Source organism: Mesitornis unicolor, unplaced genomic scaffold, assembly GCF_000695765.1.
Source record: "Mesitornis unicolor isolate BGI_N332 unplaced genomic scaffold, ASM69576v1 scaffold22927, whole genome shotgun sequence".
NCBI lineage: Eukaryota > Metazoa > Chordata > Aves > Mesitornithiformes > Mesitornithidae > Mesitornis > Mesitornis unicolor.
In genome coordinates, this window is record NW_010197972.1 from 24,671 (window position 1) to 45,632 (window position 20,962).

At 40.6% G+C, this 20,962-nt stretch overlaps 1 protein-coding gene across 1 annotated transcript in view; it reads right to left on the minus strand.

The window, feature by feature from the left end:
- Nucleotides 1-20,962, minus strand: part of LOC104544182 (HMG box transcription factor BBX-like) — a gene marked incomplete at its 3' end in the record, with an annotated part of 126,335 nt that overhangs the window by 18,663 nt on the left and 86,710 nt on the right. The window contains exons 4-7 of the mRNA XM_010188979.1: nucleotides 19,693-19,891; nucleotides 13,877-13,944; nucleotides 7,885-7,965; nucleotides 718-798 (exon numbers count right to left, since the gene is read on the minus strand). Coding sequence (XP_010187281.1) covers nucleotides 718-798; nucleotides 7,885-7,965; nucleotides 13,877-13,944; nucleotides 19,693-19,891 — 429 coding nt within the window. The remainder of the gene's footprint in view (nucleotides 1-717; nucleotides 799-7,884; nucleotides 7,966-13,876; nucleotides 13,945-19,692; nucleotides 19,892-20,962) is intronic.

Consider the following 20,962-nt stretch of genomic DNA (forward strand, 5'->3'; position numbering starts at 1 on the left):
GTGTACAAGTAACGTGCTGGGATCCTCCCTTATCTACTCAGAATAGGGCATGTATCTTCATCTTTTAATCATCAAGAACAGTATTTGCACATCAAGCCTCAAAAGGTTTTTGAGTGATTCATCCATATCAAAGAGGAGACCTCTACAAGGTTATATTTAAGACTCACAGAGAATGTCTAGGACTGCTGGGAAACCTGACCCAGTGTTCTTGATTACTGCTGACAATTTCCAAACTTAATGCATTGATTCAACTTCCAACTCTCCATACAGATTCCTGATGATCTCAAAGCCTACTTCTCTCTCCTTATTGTTGGTCTCCAAGTCAGCAACGCACCTTCCAGTCCTTATAACCGAAAGTTTACTTTTTGAATGCTGGCATCCAGCTCCTCATTAAGAATGCTGTTGTCTCTTGTCCTTGCTGTTGTCCTGAACACAGTTTTTGTTCTTGTTACAGTTATAAGGCTAACTTTTCTAAAAAAGAAGTATAACTTTTTACATGCAGTCTCCAAGAAACTATGCACATTAACAAGCGTACAAAGAAAAGCAAGGTCCCTGGGGCCACTGTCATAGCCTAATTGTCTTGCTACTCCATTATTTACTAATTTATGCTTCTGGAAATACAAATTTGATACAAGAGCAAACCTTACACAATTCACACTCTTTTGAGGAAAAGTTACACACTTCTCCCTGTTGTGACGCCAATGGGTATAACTTTACCTCTGCCAACTGGAAGAGTGCCGACTTCCCACAGTGCTTTACTGGCTCAGGACTTGACAACTGGGAAGTATTTGATGAGATCTAGGTTTTAAATGAAGAGAGGAGAAAATATTTCAGTGGCACACAGGAAAAACAGGAAGGAAGAAAGAAAAAGAATGAAAAAATTAAGGAGTTAGTTAAATCAGTTACTTTTCAAGAAGGTTTAACTTCAGATAGGCAATCCCATCCAAGAAACACATAACAGGCATTTAGAAGTCAGCAGAATACAAACTAATACAGAATTTCTTCCTTAGATTAGACTCGTGGATTCTCTTCTATGTTTGTGATGTTTACAGCTAATATTCTATCATGCCATGTGTTTCAAGTGTGTTTTATGTAACTAAGCGAACAAAACCTGTTGCTTAAAAACATGAACTGTGGTGGTCAAAATTTTTCTGGAAAGCCTGAGCAGTATTTCCCATTTCGTTACATACAGAAGAGGTGCCCCCACAGGCACTGCTTGTTTCACTTTATTTACTTAGAGAGAAGAAATCAGACCTTATATCTGGAGATCAAATCTAGCCTTCTAAAGAGATGCTGGTATGCCAGCACCAGTGCTGAGGAAGTAACGGCCACTGTACTTCAGGGAATTACTTTTGCAGCCAAATTTTTTCTGACCTGCTTCCAAGTGCAGCATAATGAGTTCACCAACACAAGAATTAAACATTATCTCTCATATTTGATCATTTTTTGGCATGGCATTACATAGTAGTATTTGACCTGGAAGTCTTGAAAAGCCCTAAGATGAGGGACAAGACCACCAGCATTCGCATGGGATTTGCCTCATCACAGAAATCATGCTTGTGACCGTGATCCTTCAGATGCAGAAATTTTCAGTTTAGACTTCCTCTTTATATTTAATGTTTTTCTTTTGAACTAGATTATTTGAAGAGTTTACTTTTCAATTGTCAGGAAGATTCATTGCAACCCCCCTGCCTCCCAGAATCCAGATCAGCCATTTTACTGCAAGCTACTTAAAATATGGTAATGCTTGAATGTGAATTAATAATTTTTAATATTAAACTAAAATAGTTCAAAATTCTAGTTTTGCTTTGCGACAGTTCAGTGAAACTGCTCAGGACCTCACTGGAGCCAATGATCTTGTACACTGCACTTTACAGGAAGAGGGCCTCAACTTTTTATCTTTCTAACACACTAAATTCTCGGCTCTTAATGATTTTTTTTCAGTGCAATATGAATAGCAGAAAAGGGACAAAAAAACCACCCACACATTGAAGTATAACCTGAGCACGCAGGCCTATCTTGTCTCCTGTTGCACAGTGTGAGGAAGGAATAAAGAATTTAATTTTGACACTAGAACGAGTGCTCTTAACGAAACACAAGCAGCATCCTTGTAGTACCAATAGAAAGAGAGCAAGGCAACATTTTGCTGCAGAAAAAAAAAAATCTCTTCGTAATCAAGAAAAACTGCAAGAGACAAACTTAGAACCCATTCTGCCAAAGTTGCTGGCCAAACATCAGAGGTAAAAGGACAACTGATCAGTCAGATCTCAGTGAGAGTACAGATCTCATTCCCTGTCTTAACACCATCTTCCTGTTTTAATTAGAATAATCAGATCCTGCAGTACTACAACCATAAATAGCCCCTTCTTATGTAGAGGTTTAACTTGGGGATCATTAGGATCAAGTTATTATCTTCTATGACAATGCAGCTCATTTTAGCTACTATGTTATATTCTAGTTCGTGTAATAAGCATGTGTCATAGTACCACTTTATTTCCCTCCTAGAATAGGCATTTCATTTCAACACATAATTTGATAATTTCAGAATACAGGTAAACAGCAAATATATTAATCTATTTTATGTAATGGCTTTACCTGGGAAGATAACAGCTTTACCTAAGGGAAAGGTGAAAGAGAAGATACTGACTAGGTCTCACACTCTCAATTTCAAGGCATTTTGACCAAAAGTTCTGGATCCAAATCTTCAGCTCAGCACAGAAATAAACAGAAAGAGTTGCCGACAAGCCTGCTCAAAGTAAGCAAGTGAGAATGCAGCAGGGAAAAAATCATCCTCAAGCATGCATTTTTCTTAAATGATAGTAACCTGCTGGACCAGCAAAGAAAATGCCACCTTGCTGCATGCTGCATACAATTGTTTTTTTTTTTTTTAAGTGAATCACCTACAGAAAAACTTCAGAAGAAAACAGTTGAAAGTGAAGAGTTTGTGTGTTTTGGCTTCATTGTGTTTTTAAGATGGCTAAACTAGCAATTTTATTGCTTCCACTCTCAAGAAGCAGTTTCTTTGTTTAATAACGGATGAGAGTTTAGGAAAGTAAACCTAAGAAGTACTTGTGTTTCTTCTCTACCGAGCAGTCATCACCATCTGTTCGCATTTGCCAAACACACATCCAGGAAGACCCAGAGAGCAAGGGGTCCCATCTGCTCTGCTTCCCTCACATGGCACGCAGGATGACAGCAACCGGCCCATGTGAGCAGACAGCTTGCAAACAGCCACCGCGCTAAGGAACACAGCCCACTGCTCAAAAACCACTAGCCTATATCATGGCTTTCCATAAAGGTACAGAGGAAAAGGACAAAAGTAGTGTTAAGGATTTCTAAGATCAGAGCAGAATGAGAAAGCCAAGAGCACAACGTGGCAACACTCCAGATTTCAAAAAACTCCCATGAGGACGGCACATCATCTTCAAAGAGCTCCAAGGCGACTGCCTGCACACTCGCAGGACCCAAGGAAGTCTTAATCCCAGGTTTTTAATTATCTGTTGTGGCAAGGCACTGGGCAGGCCTCATTAGCCATATCCTCAATGGCTCTAATTGAAGACTATAGCACTTGGCACAGACAACCAGATGAAAGGGTAACCCAGGCTGTACGGACGAAATAATCCCATGCTACATCTGCATATAACGAGCTGTTTCTGAGTGACAGGGGACTTGTACTGCTGGGGTAAAGGTGTCCATTTTAAATGACAAGTCCACTCAATGGGATCACTGTCTTCACAAAGAGGCACTCTTACTCACCCTGCTGCAAAGGCGGCAAAGAGAAAGGGAACATATGAAGAACACCCAGCCAGAACCAAAACTGAGCTGGGACGGCTGCCAAAAGTCTCCAGGCACATCAGACCACAGCACACTTCACATTTCTTCACAGGTCTGCTTGGCTACTGGCTAAATAACTCCCTTCTCTCTATTTTCTTTTGTAGCACTGTACCTTGCCGACAGCAGCCTACTACAAATTGCTTACCATAATTTAGCTTCCTAAATGTAGTAAGGCGTACTGGGTCTAGACAGGACCCAGTAAGAGGTGGCACAGTAAATAACAGGATTTTTGCCAAACTTGGCAAAGACACCCTGTGCAAATGAAAGGCCTTATATTTGAAAGAGCACAAGCAGCTTTAATAGCAGGGGGAGAAAGCTTAAATAGGTTCTGTAGTATACTCAATACTTGCCCCTGGAACAACCTAAATGAAATTAAGGTGTAATCTTACAAAAAGCGCCATTTTTCTATTGCTGTAGATAAACTGTATGTCAGTCACCGTCACTAAGGTTTCACAACAGTGTAACACAGGAGGAATAACCATGGCCAACAAGTTTTGGGGTTTTTTTTGGTTTGATTTGGTTTCTGCTTTTCCAGATTTCTGTCCCTTATTTCCAGACACTGAAAAAACAAAAACAACAACAACAACACAACCCTCTCCAGACTGCACACACATTTTAACATTTTCACAAGAAAGAGGGATTAACCCTGACTTTAAAACTGTCCTCTCCAGTTTCTAATTAACTGTCTAAGCACCTCTTCTACCTAACATAATGATTCATACATGCACTCCAATGTGCTAAATGAGCTGGCTCAGTGTAGTGGTATGCAACTCAATGCACTGTCCCATCCATATGACAATTTTAACGTTTCTTATTTTGTTGGTTGTTCAATTTAGGTTCTGTGAAATTTTGAAAAGTATGGCTATGTCACATTTTACATGACCATTTGGAAATGCTGTACTAAAGCCAACTCATACCCTGTTCAACTCTGCAGATATCTAAAATTGCTGTTTAATTAAAATGTAAGATGGCTAAGATTTCTGTAACTAAGTTAGCAGATTCACTCGTACAACATTTTGGAAAAAAATAAAATCATAAGAAATGTTTTCCAGCTTATCTTTTACATGGTTTAAAAGACTGGCTTCAGCACATGGCTTCATCCTGCTCGATTCCACTAATTTTCTCAAAAGAACTTTCCAAATTAACTTGTGACTTTAAAAAAGGTGGCACATATGAGAATATCTTTATGATTATAGATATTAACTCTATTGTAACTTTAATAGGGCTGTGTTGTAGTCAGGTATTTCATGACATCTGAATCAGTAAATTATTTTTTCTTAATTGGACCTCCTAAGACAGACATCAAAGCGCATTCTAGTCAAGCTAAAAACACACAGTACATAATTAGCTAAACATTAGCAGAAAGTGTGTTGTATGTAGTCAGGCCTCTGTAAACACATTGAATAACAGAGTCTTTTCATCCCGTTATGCTCTTCTACGATAGCACCAGCTCTAATCCCAGTCTTTTCAGACACATACTGAAGATAACTCTAATGTAACTGATCCTGCAAGCAGTACCAGGCTCCCCCAAATGGGCAAGAAGAGTATGTGTGTGGAAAGTCAATTCATAGAGGCACATTAAACACACAGCAGAAAAAATTCTTGAAATCAATCTTTCAGAACTCCAGATCTTCAATACATGGAGGAGGAAGGATAGCTTACACACTGACGAGTAATTTACAGGCTTTATAAGTCATCACCTAACAATGCTGTTACATATCCCGGCAGCTGTTGTGATAAGCTTCCTTTGACCTGCAAATTTATTTTCCAAAGGATTCCTGCCTCTAGGGCAGTTGCCATTTTGCACTGCTGCAGCCTCTTCCATAGGCAGTGCATAGTGTCAATTCAGAATGTCTTTTATTTGTGGGTTTTGGTTTGGTTTTGGGTTTATATTTCCCCTATTTGGCATAAAAACATCAGGAGCAGTCCTTTGGTATGAAAGGCCAGGTAATGTTCACAAGCCCAGTATCTTTCGTGCATACTACAGCTAATAGAACTAGCAACATTTCTTCAAAACACTGGTTATTCCCCCTATGATTTTCTTAACACAATACTGTCAGAAAGATAAACATCTACTGATGGGAAACCCTCACGAGACAGGGTGCTTAGCCATTCAGTGACAACTCCTACTGCTTCCTCTCATCCTCCCCCACCACGCTTCAGCCATTATACCTCGGCAAACTGAAATAACGCAGACTCCTCAGTTTGCTTTACAGCTCCCGGGACTCCAGGCTGTGATGTGCTTGAAGAGATCTGTCAGGAAAACAATTATTCTTGTATTACCTAACTCTTCAGTTTCCATGTCAAACTCACACGTGCTAAATTTCTGATCCATCATACAGAAAGACTCCTGGTACCTAAGAGCATGGAAATGAGTCCCAGCACACCTGTACAAAGACCAGTATCTGCTTTCCAGGAGACATGGGAATAGGTGATCTAAGAAGTGGTGATCTTGAATTATTTTTCACAAGGAAAATTTTTTCTAGGGTCAATAGAACAGGCTAAGCCTTTTCTGAGGGGCTTTTATTTGCCTGCTGGTATGTCAAAAGAGGGTCAGCAGCAAAAACTTAACACTATATTGTATTTCACAGTTCAGTGAAAGACCCGGGACTGCAGAATGGTGCTGACAGAGCACCAATTGCTACCCAGCACAGGAGCTAAGTGCAGACAGGGACACAACATGTGCAGGTACTTTAAGAAGAGATATCAGATCATCTCAGACACCAAGGGAACTGCATCTTACACTCTTTAACTCATACAAGTCAGTTATTTTTGTTGCAAATGACACCTCTGATTAATGTCAGACCTTGGTACAACTACCAATTATTTTGCCATTGACACACATACCTACCATGCCCTGGTTAGGTGCAGCCTCACTACAGGCTGTTTAACATCCCTGAAAACTAAGACTAGCTAATATGTATTTCTAATCATCAGCGAGCAGCTTCCAAACTGCATGTTTTAGTGGTGGAGATGAGCTTGCTTCCTGGCACCCACTGAGGTTTTTTGATGCGTGAGGAAAAGCCAGCAGTCACAAGCCCTCAGCAAGAGCGCATCTTGCAGCACACAACACAATTCCTGCCTAATACTACTTAAGCTGGAATGCAAGGCCTTGCAAAAAAACAAAACAAAAAACACATTTTCTGTGTGCTAGGACTGCAATGTGTCTGCTCTGTAAGTATGAAGGTGCACAGAGCAATGAGTATTGAAGACACAGCAGTCAGATTCACAGCTGGTGTGAAAACAAGCAATAGAAAGAAGCCCCTGCTATGATGTTTCTTTCACTTACTCAAACACCACCCAGCAACCTGCACAATCAGTATTTACACAGCTAAATAATTATATGTCACTTGATTATGACAATTTCAAAAGTTGGAAAGATATAAAAAAGCAACTAATGCTTGCAGAGGACCAGGATTCTTTGCAATCTCATTCTTGTCATGTTACTTATGCCAATGAAATCCATTAAAACTTGGATTAAATAGTGTACACTTAAAAAAACAACAAACAAAACAAAAAAAACCCACCAAAAAATCCCAAAACCCCACAAATGACCACAGTTACACTTCTAGCAATAACTGGAAATACATTAACAAAAATGTTGTACGTTGCAAAACTAAAGCATAGTTACATAGAGCTATTTGATTGCTATAGAAGAAATTTTTCAAATTCCAGAACTACAGTTATTTTTGGAGTCAGTGATTAATGCACTCACAATAGATAAAGGAAGTAATGTAACATCCAAATATACATATTAAAACTTTTATTACTAAGACTCTAGCTCAAAACTAAGTGCAGGAACGACACATCTCAAAATTCCTGCTTAAACCAGAGCTCCGTTACTGCGCTAGGGTTTCCACCATGTTCCTAAACACACTCTCCTGCACTTCAAATCTGACCTATCTGATAAATGAACCATTACCATAAAACCAAAAAAAGGAACAAATAAAAGCATGTATTTTAAAGATTTTTGATTTATCTTTCAGATGAGCATCAGATGCCTCTTAAAAGGAAACACTGGGGAAGACAACCCTTTTTAAAGAATCTCACCTCTGCAAATTGAAACAATGACGACTTCTGACAGGTTTCCGTAGAATTAGTTGCATCAGACTGACACGTACTCGAGGAAACCTGAAACAAGGAGCGTGCAGAGTAAGACCTCAAAGGTGCTCCTATGAAGCTAAGAACAGCAGTGAGCAGAACAAAACACCAGGCAGCAGTAACAAGAAGCAGCATTTAAGTGATGACAGGCAATCTAATGTTTCACACTCCTGGACAGGTTAAACCAAATTTATAGGTGAAAACATAGTTTAACACCCCTTTCGATGAATTTGAAAATCACCCAAGAAGAAAGACCACAAAAACACCAAGGATTTTTTTTCTTTTGTAATTCTGATCTTTGCAAGAGTTTTATGCAACAGAGCACTAAACTGATGATACTGGCCTGCACACACAACTACCTTGTATTGGTGATGCTATCAACACTACCACAGCTGTAATTTGTACTACTATTTGGAATATAAAAATTAATTCAAAGCTAAAACGACTGAAGACACTGAGGGTTGTTAAGGGACAGAAACATTCATTAGAAAAATAATCCCCCATCATTAACAGTATGAAAATAAGCAGTTAAGGGTACCACAAGTCTAAAATTGCTCAAATAAAGCACCTAAACATTCATTTAGGGGTGCCTTTACAAAAAAATGAGTGCTCAAAACCAGAAGCCTTATTTGAATTAACACCGAGCTTAGTCATACAATTCTCAACTTAGCCAGAAATGTGTTAATCAAGCATCGTTCGGTAAAGGAATTGTATCAAATACAATACATTTGTGAAATGTCACACTCAAATGTGAAAGATTTACATGTGTAACTCCTATAGAAGCATGAGGTACTGGTGGTATGGAATAAGGTATGTGACATGGCTTACAGGAAACAAAAAGAAAGCTTTGAGGGATTTTAGGAAGGTAAGTAACAGGACTGACTTTTTTCCCCTCCCTAACAGCTTTTAATTTTCCATGAAATTTCAGGTTATTTAAAACATTTTAATTAAAATGTCTGGGTATTTTTCTTATTTATTACCAAAACAAGCACATCAATAGCATTTATTAGCGAATGCACACCCGAGGTTCAAGCCAGCCACTGCCTCTGCTGCCGGTGAGCATGAAGCACCACAGAACCAGCAGGCCCGCAGCACATGCAGTTCGTGCTCCTGCTGCTGCTTGTCTGAGATGCTGATGCACTGCAACAGCACCAGTGGCGCTTTGTTTCAGGAATCTGCTGCTCATACGACCCTGAAAACACTAGCTCCAAGTCCAGCAGCCCACAGGCCACGGGGAACTACATCACATGAGGATTTCCTTACATACACAGTCGAACTCCGTCATCAAACACAAGCAGTAACAGTGCCTTCCATGATCTATGCTTCCATTGTATTTATTAAACACCACACCGGATGTTTTATCAGTGTACTGTGGGAGTACAGAATGCGAAAGAATGTATTTTTAATGCATGTCTTTGCTTTTTCAATGGTTTAAGTTTTCACTGATGTAATGTTTACTACTGCTTTTCTCATGTTTCTGTACGATATGTTTAAGAAATCTGTGCCTCAGCAGTAGTGTGGATTGTACCAGAGATGCAGACCACTGTTGATCCGCCTGTCTCTGAAGGTCTGAGTCTCTGCACTGGTGGGAAGTGTGAGGATGCTGGTTGCATATCTGAGTGCTCATTTGGTTATTTTAGGCCACTCTTCACCGGTGGGATTCTCCCAGGAACAACCAAATTTGGGTTCTGCTAGGCACAGAGAGAGAGAACGAGCCTTCTCATTGCCTCAGAAGCCATGTGCTGGGGCTGGGGTACAGCTTGTTCACCTTGTGGTACAGGAGCCACAAGCCATGGAAGGCGTGAAGCCCAGTTTCCTACAGTTTTGTGTGTAAAGGACAGATTGCTGGTGCTCAGTAACTCAGCTAATTCTGTAGTAAAACAACCATACTTTTCCTATCAATATCCATTATCTTTAAAAGGGTAATGCTGTTGCCTTTGGTTGACAGAAGCACTAATTTGAGCTTGTTTCTTCTACTCTGCTGCTCCTCTCACACTCCTGAGCTGTGGGAAATGTGTTATTTCCAGGACATCTAACCTCTGCTGGCTGAACCTGATCAAAGCGTTAAAATAATTACCGGAGGGAATGGATGCACAGATAGTGCCATTGCATACGTCTCATTTCCTGCTGTCATAATAACATCCTCAACATCTCATTTCTTCTCTTTCTTCCTCCAAGCTTACCCTCAGCTGCACTGAGAGGATTTTAATTTCTGATTTACATCCTAAGCAATACCACCCTGCACAGACCCAGCATTGCATTCAAGATAACCTTCAGTTCTCAAAGGGAAGGAAAATTAAAGGATAACACCTCCGTAGCCTGCCTTTCACTGCAGGTTACCATAACCTGCTCTAAAAACAGATCACACCAAATGAAGGTGAGGGACAGCCCCTGCCTCACCTTATGCACTGGCTGATGCCAAGCTTTAATGTCATCCTGATGTGCTGGGCAGCGGCAAGGGGGGAAACTGGCAGAAGAGCCAAGTTTTGGACTACACTACAAATTCTGGGATTTCTGGGCAGTAACCTACCAAGAGGCCACTAGGTGCTGCTGTAAGGCAAAAAAAGGGTCCGCTGGGCAAGCACAGGGCCCGATGGGCAAGCAAGGAAGATGAGCAGGAAGGGAGGCGAGCAGGCAAGCAAGGAGCGCTCCTCACCCAGCTTCAGCCTTTCTTCTGATCAACCTGCTGCGAGGACCAGGCTTCGCCTAGCACAAGTACAGCAGCTGCAGCAGACCCGTTTCTGCTCAGGTGTTCAACTAAATATGCTCATATACACACCACAGTCTTGCGTAACTGATGAAAGGACTCTTTTGAGCAAGTGGTAATTCACTGCATATCCAAGTCCCTTGGTTACTGCTGGTTAAGGTCTGCAGCTTCTCCTGCCTATCTGCTTAGTAACTCAGCCACTGCTTGAAAATCAATCACGGACCCACACTGAACTCCATTATATTAAGAAAAACTCTCTAGTCTATTGAAAAAAAAATTACAAAAATGGGAACATAACCTGTGACATACAGAGATGGTGACTGAAGCCTCAAGGCAGTTCTGTAAATACTGCTGTTCTGCCTCTTCCTGTCCTCGCACTGGCACCCGTTCACTTTGCTGCCAGACATCTGGGCTTCTGACAACTTGAAGGTTAAACATTTGACCTGAACAGTCCCTTTAACATACACTTGACAGAAAAACAGTGGGCGTTGAATACATTTATGTGGGATTAGCAGACCTCTAAGTATCATCTTCCTCATCTTTTCCCAAGTTCTGAGCAGGGGTAGTCACTGCTACCTTCCTTTCTATTAACAATTTTTAAGATGCCAATAGTATTTAAGACCTGTATATTTGCAGAAGCAGTCAAACTGCATGTTGACAGGTAATCTTACATCTGGTGGTCCCCCAGTTTAAGAACCATATATATGCAGGTGTATCTTACATGTACACACACAAGATTTAATGATAATGAAGACTATACGACATCATCTAGAGAATTCTTAAAAATTACACTGCATCTTTTTTTTAAAATAGGTTTTAGATATACAACATTTACGTGCTTACATGCATATAAAAACAATACCTACATTTTCCACAGTTAAACAAATTCTAAAACTCTTCACTGACAGTATCTCAGCAGCCACCTTAGTACACCAAATTCTCCCCCATGTCAATACCAACTCCAACACAACACAACTAACCCCTGTCACTGAAGAGAAATGATGCAGCCTACCAATTCTACAATGAATTCTTGAGCTTCTTACTGAGCCTGTCATACCACCTTCCAGCATGTTCTGTTAACCACCCAAATGCTGGTTTGAGTGTGAAACCCTTTCCAAGCATAAGCATGGAAATGGAATCAGGTTGTCTCATAGGGCATGCAAGGATGAACATGTTACGTCTCCTCTGTCCACACATCTGAGGATGGGAACCCAGAAGTGCTGTTCAGTTTTCGAAGTCTAAACAGGTTTAGGATCTTTACTGCATCTGGGCAAAGAGAAACCTAAGAAACATCTGCCCTGTATCTAATCACCATTGAAACACTGAATCACAAGGAAAATGGAATACACCAGGGCTGCCACACAAAGAAACCGATGAAGTTTCCCAGTGCACAGACACACAGCTGGAGACTCAACTCCTGCTGACACACAGTTATGAGGACCAAACTTCACCTACTTGGGTCCATCTGAGAATGCTAAGCATCCAGATTGTTCTAGAGGATTTATTTTACATAGGGGATCCTCTGAAAGAATCAGAGATGTACAGTTTTGGTCCCCAGGGAAGTGCTCTAACACTTACCTGCTCCTAAGACAGCTTAAGACAATTAAAATATGGTAACTCATTAGTAAGTACAGGCTAATTTCTGCTCCATCATGATTCTAACAGCAGCCAACAAATTCCTCAACTAGTTCTGTTTAGGCTGTATTTATGACAATTATTTTGCTCTAAATTGTAGGAGAAAGCAGATTATACAGCTTGCCTCTTTGATGTGGAGGGCTGGGTTTTAAAAGAAGACTACAAGCCTGAAAGAGCACAGCATAGTATAGCATATACATTAAGTAAATATTAAGTCACCAGCCATACTGCATGGTGCATGGGAAATGTGTCTTTTGCTCAAAAAAAGAAAATCCTTATTAGAGAAACGTTCATATACTATAACAATCACACAACATCCTTTTCGATTTGTCTCTAAATCCGCATGTAGATTTTATTCCTTCACTGCCATCTGAAATCATACTACTTCAGGCTCTTCTCATGTAAAACCAAGAAAGCTCAATTCACAAGGGCATAGCAAAGACCCTTCTTAGTGGAACTGAGCATCTGTGACTATAATGCACCCTCCTTCTCATTTAAACATAACAGCATAGTAAAAACAGTTTTTAAACTCCAAGCTGAGAAATGCAAAGTCTGAAAACAACAGGACATTCTCATTTTAGCACAAACCAGTAAATCTCTTTTCACTTTCCTGCCAACCTTGCCCTAGTGCACATCTGTACAAAGAGTTCCACTGCTCAAACTGGTGTGCAAAGCATTGAGGAGTCTTGGTTCAGTCTTGGCAGTACAGGAGCAACCCATCTCAAATGCACCAGACATTTTTCATTTAGGGGTCTCACATATAGACAGTTAACTATTGCTTTTCCTCTCAATAACCAAAACAACAAAAAATCCCCCAAAACCCAAACAAACAAAAAAATACCTACAACCCTCCTCAATTCCACAGCTAGACTTTCCAGGCTAGAGATTTATGGCAGTGACTACCTATTTCACCTGACATAAAAGCCACCTTTTGAACCATTTTCAAAGCTGGCCCTAAAAACAGATCATAAATAACAATCTAAAGAAAGATCAGAGGTCTCTGCACTACTGGAGATAAGCAGGAACACTTTTATTTACTAGACTCCCTTCGTAAAAACAAAATGTTTGTGATGGCAACTGAACTACAAACTCCTTTTGAGGCATAAAGACTTAGTGGATAGGAATAGACTGCAATACTTTGATTACCTGTTAGCAGTTGCATGGTTTCAGAATGCACATATAACAACACTGACTGTATGAAAACTATTAGGTATTTATTTTGCTATTAGTGTCAAGGCCACAGTTGTGTGAGACATTGCACAAGCATATGAAATCTTTGCCCAAAAGAGCTTGCAAACCACCTGTTTTTGAAACACCCTCACTGCACTTCAACCCTTGGACCTGTGACAATATCCTCTCATGGGGCAGAGTTGCCTGGTCTGATCAAATATTCAGTCAGCAGAATTAAATATTGAAACGATACAAAAACTCTGTGGTCACAGTTGGGATACAGGACTCAAATCACAGGGCTCATACTTCAGTCTCACCTGAGGTTTACCCAAGATGTATCTTACATTTCATTTCCCACAGGTCAAATATTCCTCTTCAGCGCTCTCTAAAGAGAGGGCTCATGGTAGAGGAGAGAAGAGAGTTCCTTACCTCTTGTGCAGTCAGGGCATGCTCCCCTGCTAGAAGCAGCATACTCAGGCCTCCCATTTGTGTAGGATCTGTTAAAAGAGTAAAACCAAGTCTTAAGTTTATTCATTTGCTTGTTTAAAGACCCTACCATTTGCAGCATTAAACCCCCAGAAGACTACTTGTCACAGACACTCTAAGCAAGCTGCCATAAAAGGCAGTTCAAGAGAATCACAAATAACCATTTCTGTACCCTCTGGGAGAGGCTTTCAAAGCTGTTTGAAGGATTTAATTGGATTTGTGTGCTTAACACCCCATTGCGTGGATTTACAATTTTACTGCCAAAGGTTTTATGTACTACAGAGATGGATATCTTTAAAACAGCAACTGTAATGATCTCATACACAAATATACACAGAGACGCTCTAATATTGCACGTGTTTACAACTCAATGGATGCTCCCACTGAGGGAGCCGTTCCCTTCCTTAGCCACTGAGCAAGTGAAAGGATGGAACAAAATGACATGATCAAGCTCTGCAGCAAAATTTCTATTTTCACTTAGCTTTAATTTAGAGCTGCATTTAGTGGTGAAAAGAGCCAGCCTGACAGCTCTGAAGCATGAAGCGCTTGAGCCTCTGTGCCAGAACAGTGCAGGCACTGGCCAGGCAAGCTGCCTGCCTACTTGTTGCCCTGCCAATGCAATATATAATTGAAGAAAGTAAAATGGAGATATAAATGTTCTCTCTCCAAGTATTTGATGCTGACAGCTTCTTGCCTCCAGCCTTCCCGCGCCTCAGGAGCTCAGAAAACGACAACAAGAAGTGAAAGCACTGAACACTGGCACTGCATTACTCACAGAGTGGCTTTTCCACTCAGAACAGTGATTGTTCTTCATCATTATGAAGACTAATTGTCTGATTTTGGGGGAGTGCCTTGGAAGCAATGCAGGGGCCTGATTTAACAGTGTCACGTAGAGTGACAGGAAGACAGTCCGTAGTCCAAATATCTCCCACAACAGCCACACTATGAAAGGAAAGCATTATCCTTGCTGTATTGCAGAGGCACCAACTTCAGTAATGATGAGACATCAAAGATCAGTAACTTTCCCCATCTCTCACTAAGCATATACTCGCATTTTCCAAATTCTTTTCACCAAAACTCTGTCTACAACAATAAATTACATGTGCCTGGGACCATTCCCTGGAATGGAGGCCAACTGGGACGATTGCCTCTTGTCCATTTGGTTGCATTTTGTTATGCAAAATCTGGATACAAGATAGCTGCATCCAAAATGTCCGCTGGGAAGTGCTCTGGGCCATTCCCACTCATGAGTGGTGCAGAGGAATTTGCTGAGCTTTTTAGCTGGTAAGGGCCAAACCTGTACCTCTAAGTCTCCAAACAATTTAGTGCTACAGATGATCCAGGTCCAGTTCACAGGAACGCTCACTGGCACTGTTTAATTCAGTACCACGGATGCTGTGAGAAGTTGTCCCTCAGACAGCATCTCACACTGACATTCACAGGATAAGTTTTTTCAATATTCTCTTAAAACAGCAGTAAACAGAAGCAGAGGAAAGCAATGTGAATAAATCAGGCTCACCCGCTATCTCAAGGACAGAAGAGAGGCTCATTACCTTAAGAATGAGCATCTGGCTTCAAACTCAGTGTTCAACTGGAATGATTTTTTTCCTTTGCCATAATAAACTGGTAGAAGATTTGTGTGGTTTTTTGGTAGGTTGGTGGTTTTTTTTTAATTTTCACTTTTAAATAAATAAGGAAACCAAAGATATTAAGCTTCTACAAAGAGACAAGGCACTATTAAAGTGCAGGATCTAGTAACAAGAAGGGGCTGAAGAAACGGAGACAGAAAATGGTAAGGGCCAGCAAGTACCCAAGCACAATTCTGAAGTGAAGCACAGCACTTTTTGCCATCAAAATACTTGATCAGAAACAGTTCAGTCCTTCAAACAAGAGGACATCAGAGCAACTAACAAGTGACAAGTGAACACGTATCTTGAAAGATAATGCCTGAGCACGCAGTTAATTTGGAGGAAGAAGAGATGGGCAGAGATCATAGAATCTCATCACAAACCTACAGAGCTCCGTATTAAACAGTAAGGGCTTGGCTGGTTGCTTTCTCCTCTCTTTATTCCCATTGGAAGGCTGTTGCAGAACCTAAATCTTCCAAGCATTAAGACCTTTCTTCCATTTTTCAGCTAAAATTTACTCAGGGCTAGGCGGTACACATTTTTTTTTGTGTCTGCATCTTTAAGATTAAATAACTGTGGTATTTCCCTCTTCTGTGTTTGCAGGAGTCTCTCTACTCCTCCTTCCAGCTGCTTTCCTAGCCAAAGCAAAGCAAGATCTCCCGATGTCATTGCACATGTCCATCTCCCACAGTCCCAGCAGTCCCTACAGCTCTCCTCCCTGGTTACTCCAGGTGGAGCTCATGTCTCCTGTACATGACTGACCAGCACGGCAACCATGTCAGATGAGCTGTGCTCTGCTCCATGGCATTAATTCTTCTCTGCAGTTTCTGAAAACTCTTTGCCTGACACACTGTGATACAGCACCTTTTTTATGCCATATTGCACTGTTGGCTCCCAGCTGCTCTCTTGTGGTTCCCGTTAGCTACCTGTGGGGCTTCCTCCTCCTCAGTTTTGGCCAACTGGAGGACAGCCAGCTTATGGTTTTAAAATTCTTCCCTCTCTTCCAAGTATCTTCTTGGTGGTCTGAGCTTTCTGTCCTTCAAATACGTAGCTTGTCATAACAGCACAAGGATAAGGCTGTTTTTTTCCCCAAGAAAGCGAATACTTAAACTGTTTATTTAAGAATAAAAATTAAGAGGAAAGAAAAAAATAACAGCTAAGTGGATAGTGAAAGTTTAATTTGGTTCTTAAACAACCTGAACACTTACTCTGCAGCTGTAGCAGAAGGTCTGGTGCTTAGATATTTGATCATGATAAAATCAAAACCCCTTCCACTAAGGTTTCAAATCACAAGATAACTTCATCTAAGGAAAGACAAAACATATGTATACAAACACTGCCATATGTTTATACTGCCTTCTCAGCACAGCAGTGTTTCTCTTATGGCACCAAGAACTTACTAGTATGAAAAATTAAGAATTTTAAGTATTATTTTAAAGCAATTTACAGTTAAATCAACAAAAGTGAGAAAACAGCACACACATTTGACTTGCACAATGCCAGGCAATTTGTGACTTTCTCAACAGCTTTTAAGATTGATGAAACTTAGAACAATTGACATACTTTGTTAGTATTGGCCAGGTTAGAAACTCAGCAGCCTGGCTTGTTCATCATTACAATCTTTCAGTCAGAGGAAAGACTGAACTGAGGAAGAACTAGGCAGAAGTAAGGCCAGAAGGTACCAGTTTCAACTAACTTAACTGGGTGCAGAGGTAAGCTTCTTTCTAAAAACCAAAACCTGCATCTCTGTCAGGATATTGCCTACTCTAGGAAGTGTCTTTTTTTCCACCCTTTGCTCCACTAAAAAGCTTTTTGGCTCAGATGGTTTTCCTCTGATGTAGAAATGTGAAAGTAGTGGGAATCTTGGCCATTTGTATAGCAAAGCTGTTTGATGCTCAGCTCTGCTGTTGTGAGGGCAGATGTTGCAGTGGCCACGCTCACCTGCGAACAGCAGCTGTCTTTGCCCTGCACCCTACAACAGATCTGAGTTGAGCCGTATCACGAGAAAAACAGGCTCAATTGCAGCTTCCAGGCTGGATGAGCAAGGACACCACGAGTGGGTCTGCAGGTCCAGTGCAGGTGCTACACCTCAGGTTCCTGACACAATGACAGGTCAACATGAGAAACCTAAAATTGGGGTGGTTATTGCTGGAATGCCAAAAATAAACATGAGATATGGCCTGTGTGGGACTTTAAAAAAAGAAACAAGGAAGTTTTTCACCATATGTTACACTTTCCAATGTAATGACATGAAATTCCAAAATGAAATGTAGTATGTAAAAAGCAATTAAGACAGGATTAACAACTACCAACAAGTAAAACTGATTTCCTGGAACGACTCTGGAATCATATAGTCCCTGTCCTAAGGAAGCTATCTGCCTTGAGGATGCAAGACAGTCAGTGGCGTTTCAAAGGTAAAAGTTGTAGCTGAACCATCTCAGAAACTTTTAGTTCATCAGCTCATGTACAGCCTGGATTTTAAGAGGTTGTCCTGGATAGAAGAGTCAGAGTTGAATTGAACTATCATATGAAATCAAGGAGAGAAGTACACAACAAAAGATATTCAGCATGACCCTACATCTGACAAAACAGCAATCCATTTGGCATGGCAGACTTATGATTTGGATGCTGCTAACATCTCTGTCAGAAGCTGCTGTTTTATGAACTATCGTAACACTCAAGCAGCAGCCAGCCTTCACTGGCATGAGGACTAGAGTGAGACCCCTAGCAGTAAAAAAAGACATAAATAAGTTAAATCATATATAGCACAAAAGGGCCTTCTTCAGAAATGAATGGCTCAACAGATAGAACAATGGATTTGATTGGTTCCTAATTAATTCTTAAGTTGTCTGTCCTCTGCTCTGACAGGTGCTGATTCAAGAACTCTCTGTACTTGGAAACTCCGCATTTGGACACTCCAGCAGGAGTAGGGGGGGGTGGCAGACAGGTAGACCAAGACCTATTACTTGTTCTTTAAGTCAATAAACCTTTAAGGAGCATAGAAGTTACTCCTCTGATAGCAAACGCAGAACAGGATGAAGGGGCTTGTGATTTTTACAATTGGTCTCCCATATATCACAACTATGTAGCACCAAAAAAACTTCCTTTTGATCACATTTCACAGTTCCTTCATAGCCAGAAAGAATTCCATTACAGGAATTTTCATACCACTATACTAGCAAAAAAGTATACATGCCTTTTTATCCTTGTACATTTGTTCCATAAAACCATTTTCCACTCTCCAGCTCATTACCTCCCTACGGAGGAAAGTTGTATCTGCCACACACTTGTTATAAACTAGGTAGGATACGACAAAGTTTAACATACATGGGTATTTACAAAATTAGAAACTTTAAACCACAGAAGATTAAAAAAACAAGAAAAAAGGATGGTGGAGGAAAAATTATTTTCTACCTTGACTGTTAGGTTCTTAAGCTGCTAGTATTTAACATTATTGTCTCTGTATTTCAAGGTCATGATTGCAACAGTTCTGCTATTTGTGGATATCAGTGAGAGATTATCTGCTCTTCACCATTTCAAGCACTCCACCTACACTTATTTGGGGATTTAACGTCTAAACGGTTAGAATCCACTCCTCCAAGGTATAATGGGCAAAGGAGCATATTTCACGTGAAATTATCTTATGCTTCTTTTGATTTAAATACAAAAAGTTAGCTCCAGCAGTACATTCATCCACAAGAATGTTAACACCTCCAACTTCACATACATCCATAAATTACTTCTGTAAACAGCGAATTACTAAACCTAGTACAATGCTCCGTGAAAAAGAATGCACACAATCAGCATTTTCCTTTTTGACTAGAAAATGAAAATCTCTAACAGCAGATAAGCTGGAATTAAAAATCAATCAAATGTGGACCCCAAATGGGGTATGGGTTATGATGCCACATATCTGGACTTGACTCTTGAAAGCAATCATGCACTAAGGAAAATTTTAGCAAGCTGTTATGCAGAGGTTTAACTGGAGTCTTGGCAACTTAATTTGGGACATGAAAGGCATTTGTACTACAGTACCACGTGCAGTAAACTGCTATCGCAGTTCAATTTCAACACTGCATCCTCAAACAAAACAAGGATACTCTGTCTGAGTAACACGGATGGAAATCTCACCTGCCATCCCGAAGTTAAGCTGTGGCATTTCTTCACTTTTTGTCACACTTCTTGGGCTCGGTAAATCTTTTGCAGTCTCTGATGCGAAGGCCCACAGCTTTTTCCTGTTTGTAACAGTGGATGTCTGGCTTTTCACAGGTTTGTTTGTTGTGGGGCACCACTTGTACCCTGGGTTTGCCTTCATAAATGCATCCTTGTACTGGAAAAGAAAAGGAAAATTACCAGTCATGTCAGTCATGACATTATACTATTCACAGGACAACAGAGTGCACTGCGTGTTAAGAGGATTTAATACAGTATATAATCCTTAAATATCTTGATTTTTTAACAGTTTAATCACATGCTTAGAGTCTGACCACCAACACAATCTAATAATAAGAAATATTAAGATAAGTAGAGTTGCATTTAAAATAGTAGAGTTTCTCTTTCCTCTCCTGAGGGTTTACCACCCAGAGCAGGCTGAAGTTCTGATCCTGCAAACTGCTCACCCATGTTTGTATGCTCACTCTCTGGGACACCAAGACAGCTGTTTGAATTCTTTTGCAGGTACAACCTTTGTTTACTTTCTAGTCTGAACAAAACTAAATAATACACTTAAGCAATAAATGCAGCATGACTGCCTCACACACATTTTTCTCTAACAGTTCTGTATTTTAGAGTATTTGAGTATACGCTTTCCCAAACCAGGTATCAAAAACAAACCACTACCAGTGTAATTTCATTTTCAGTAACTTCTGATACATTATCCCAATGTTCCATCCAAAATGTACCACGCTGCATGGCTGCATAAACAAACTGGCCTTGAGCAGACAGCACACATCTCAGTTGTTTGCTGTATTCTCAGTACCAGGCAGCAAAATGAATCAAGCCAGACTACACATCGGGGGTGGGGAGAAAAGGACTGGATCCTACACAGTTTGGCGGGTAGGGGGAAGGATGAGGACCTATTTTATTCACAAAATGCAATGGTGACCTTTTCCAAGTATCTTGCTGACCAGACTAAAACAAGATTTTTGAATGTTAACAGCAATAAAAAGAACACGTTTCAGTGTTTCAAATGTTTAGCCATATGAGGTAGGGAAGGGGCAAATCGGAGGAGCATGCCACATATTCCAGCTGCAAATGTTTGTCTAACAACTGATACGGGGTACAGCACCGGCTGCTGTGGAGCCTACCCAGTAAGTACCAGTGCTGACTGCTGGGAGAAGGGACCCAATACCTCGTCATGTACTAGGGTAGCTCTTGATGGCAGCAAACAGCCCAAAGAGCG